The sequence below is a fragment of the Bison bison genome, unplaced genomic scaffold (genome assembly GCF_000754665.1).
Source record: "Bison bison bison isolate TAMUID 2011002044 unplaced genomic scaffold, Bison_UMD1.0 scf7180017849255, whole genome shotgun sequence".
In the NCBI taxonomy this organism is placed as follows: Eukaryota; Metazoa; Chordata; class Mammalia; order Artiodactyla; family Bovidae; genus Bison; species Bison bison.
The window spans coordinates 18,630-22,134 of NW_011479828.1; the positions used below are offsets into that span (position 1 = coordinate 18,630).

General features: G+C 35.5%; 1 protein-coding gene across 1 annotated transcript in view; it reads right to left on the reverse strand.

Moving 5' to 3' along the window:
* The window catches only part of MAGT1 (magnesium transporter 1), a 17,573-nt gene extending 14,604 nt beyond the window's left edge, over positions 1 to 2,969 (reverse strand). The window contains exon 1 of the mRNA XM_010846825.1: positions 2,776 to 2,969. Within this exon, the coding sequence (XP_010845127.1) occupies positions 2,776 to 2,945 (170 nt within the window). The 5' untranslated portion in view covers positions 2,946 to 2,969. The remainder of the gene's footprint in view (positions 1 to 2,775) is intronic.
* Between the last annotated feature and the right edge of the window lie 536 nt (positions 2,970 to 3,505).

A 3,505-nucleotide genomic window follows, 5' to 3' on the forward strand; every position in this document is an offset into this window, starting at 1 on the left:
CCCTCCACATTTATTTTCATTGCTGTCACCTAAAGTTAGATCTTTAATATCTGACATTTGAATATTAAAATTCTTAACTCTATTTTCTCCTCCTCCAATCCTTAAACATTGCAATATACATCAATCTTTCTAAATAACTACTTTTTTGATACTCTTCCTCTTCTTAGAAACCACTGTTGCTTTTTTATTACCTTCAGAACACAATGTCCAAGCTCTTTCACTGCTTATTCAAGGTTCTTTATCATCTATTTCCAAATAATGCATCTAGCTTTTACACAACCTTCAGTCAGTTCAGTCGCTCAGTCATGTCCAACTCTTTGCGACCCCATGGACTGCAGCACACTAGGCCTCCCTGTCTATCACCAACTCCTGGAGTTAACTCAAATTCACGTCCATTGAGTCAGTGATGCCATACAACCATCTCACCTTCTGTCATCCCCTTCTCCTCCCACCTTCAATCTTTCCCAGCATCAGGGTCTTTTCAAATGACTCAGTTCTTTGCATCAGGTGGCCAAAGTATTGGAGTTTCAGCTTCAGCATCAGTCCTTCCAGTGAATATTCAGGACTGATTTCCTTTAGGATGGACTGGTTGGCTCTCCTTGCAGTCCAAGGGACTCTCAAGAGTCTTCTCCAACACTACAGTTCAAAAGCATCAATTCTTTGGTGCTCAGCTTTCTTTATGGTCCAACTCTCACATCCACACATGACTACTGGAAAAACCACAGCCTTGACTAGCAGACCTTTGTTAGCAAAGTAATGTCTCTGCCTTCTAATGCCTCTGTCTAGGTTGGTATTACTCAATCTCAAACAAGATCTCTTAATTCCAGCACTTTACTCCTATCTCTGTACCTTTCCACACATCATTGCTTCTAAACAGAATATCCTACTGACATGTAAATCTGATCCATCTGTCTAGCCCTAGTACAAGTCCTACCTTCTCTATTAGGTCAAACCTAACCATTCCTGTTATATGTCCTTCCTGAAATTTTATGCATTTATTATGTACACAATTCATTTAGTACTTAATCATAAACTGTCTCATACTGACAGCTAAATTTTCATATGTGGAACTCATTTCCCTAGCCAGATGATAAGAGTGAACAGCACTCTGGGATCAAGCACTCATACTTCTCATCCTAAGAGCACCAACTACATAGTATTATACTAATTACTGTTGCTTAATTTTAGTTATTTGAATGAGTTTAGGAAAATTCGAGCTAATTTAAAATTTGGTCTTATAAAAAGATACTATTAAAAACATTAAGAATTTCATTAATTTGCATAATTATGAAGGACTTTGTTTTCTGACATTTTTGTATACTCATGATTGCCAGTGAGTAAACTGACTGAATTATGAGTAATTGCAGAGTTCAAGTTTATTCATAGTTAACACTTACTATTCTTTTTCCTTCTTCTACCTACTTTCCATTTATATTCAGCATAATCCCATCCCTGAAAAAGAAGAACAGCACTCTGGGACCAAATATCTGGCCTATCTCCTACCTCTGGGGAGGAAATCTTTAAGAAGTGTTATAAAGGCTTGGGGAAGCATAACACACTATTCTGAAAGAAGGCTGTCTATTCCTTCACATGGGCTCAGGCTACCAGAATTTGGAAAACCTCCCAAGATTTTACTAGTTTTTCACAGGGTAGCTGTATCATTTCCTTTAAAGTGATTTCCCAGACCACACATATGATCTAAAAATATAAGTAAACGAATAACAAAAAGCAAAAGCTATTTTATTTTTTAGTATCCACTATTTTTAATTATCTATAATGTTTTTGTTTAAAGAAATACCTTTTTTCCTAAAAGCATTCAGAAATAGTAAAATCAAATCAACTAAGCATTGTTTGATGAAAGTTTAAGTGAGATTAGTCTCCATTTCTAAGGTTTAAAATTACTACAAAATAATCTAGAAAAAAGAAACACCTCTACATCATGAATCTTTGTTTTCTTAAAAAGTTCTCCTGTAATTCCAAATTTTGGATGCAGTCACCATTATTGCGATAATAAATATCTCTAGCTTTCAGTATACCATTAAAAAAACTGGAAACTGTTTCTTCCAAAAACGAAAGATTTGTTTTACCTAACTTCTGGGACTGTTGTCATAAAACAAGAGCACACAAGTACTACATCAATGCTATCAACATGCATTTATATAACTTGATATCAATTTATGATTTTTAGATTTTCTGTTATTTCTATGATGGTTACCATGATACTTTATCCTTGCTTTTTGTCCCTCCCCCACTAATATGGACAAAGACTGGGGACTTCCCTGGTGGTCCAGTGCTTGAGAATCTCCCGTCCAATGCAGGAGAGGCAGGTTCAATCCCTGGTCAAGGAACTAAGATGCTACATGCTGCAGGGCTACCGAGCCTGCACACCACAAATAGAGAAAAGCTGGTATGCTGCAATTAAGACCCAGTGCAGCCAAAATAAATAAATAAACAAAACCTTTAAAAAAAAGACTATAAAAGAGTAGTACTATTATATGTTAGTGAGAAGGGGATGGCAACCCACTCCAGTATTCTTGCCTGGAGAATCCCCATGGACAAGGGAGCCTGATGGGCTGCAATTCATGGGGTCACAAAGAATTGGACATGACTTAGCAACTAAGCACAGCACACTATGTGTTACTACAGACACACTAAGTAAGGTATACACATTCATTGTTTATGTACCCCCTGAACTAATCTCATTCTTCTGGGATTGAAAAATGGTTAAAATATTTTGGGTTATTTAATTTTTAAAGTGTAGTTGAAAGTTCATACTTGCACACGACACATTGTCTATGAAGTTGGAGAGCAGTGAACATGACAATAACGGAGTAGTTTCTCGGTGGGGCTTTAACAAGGCGACGGAACTTGTCTCCATTCATTCTTATTACAGGCCTTTTATTGGTCCATTCCATCAGTTGACTAACCTTTTCAGACAACACCATCTAAAAAAAAGATAAAGAAAGAATGCCATTAATACTCTCAACTTGGAATTTAAAGTATTTTTTAACTAGGCAACTGAAAATCAAGAAAAATAAGCAGAGGTACACAAAAAATATAAGAGAACTAAAAATTAAATTTGGTACTTGGGCCTGATGATGATAATTATTCTTAAAATTATATTATTTCATAATGAGATTTAAACATATACTATATTTTTATGTGCATGATTTATTTCTTAATAAATAAAATAAAATCATAAAAATTTTCATTGGCCAATGATTCCAAAGAAAGTGGGAAGAGCTACTCTATCTAATTTTAAGGCTTATTATACAGCTTCAGTAAGCAAGGCAGGGTGATATTGATAAAAGGATAGATACACAGATCAATGGAACAGAAATAAGACCTTGAAACAGACCTACACAATTATGGCCAAAAGTGCAGGATCAACTCAGCCTTTTCAATAAACGGTACTGAAACAACTGGATATCCATAGTCAAAAGTAAGAACCTCAAACAGAACTTCACACCTTATTCAAAAATTAATTTAAAGGTGAAGTTCTGTT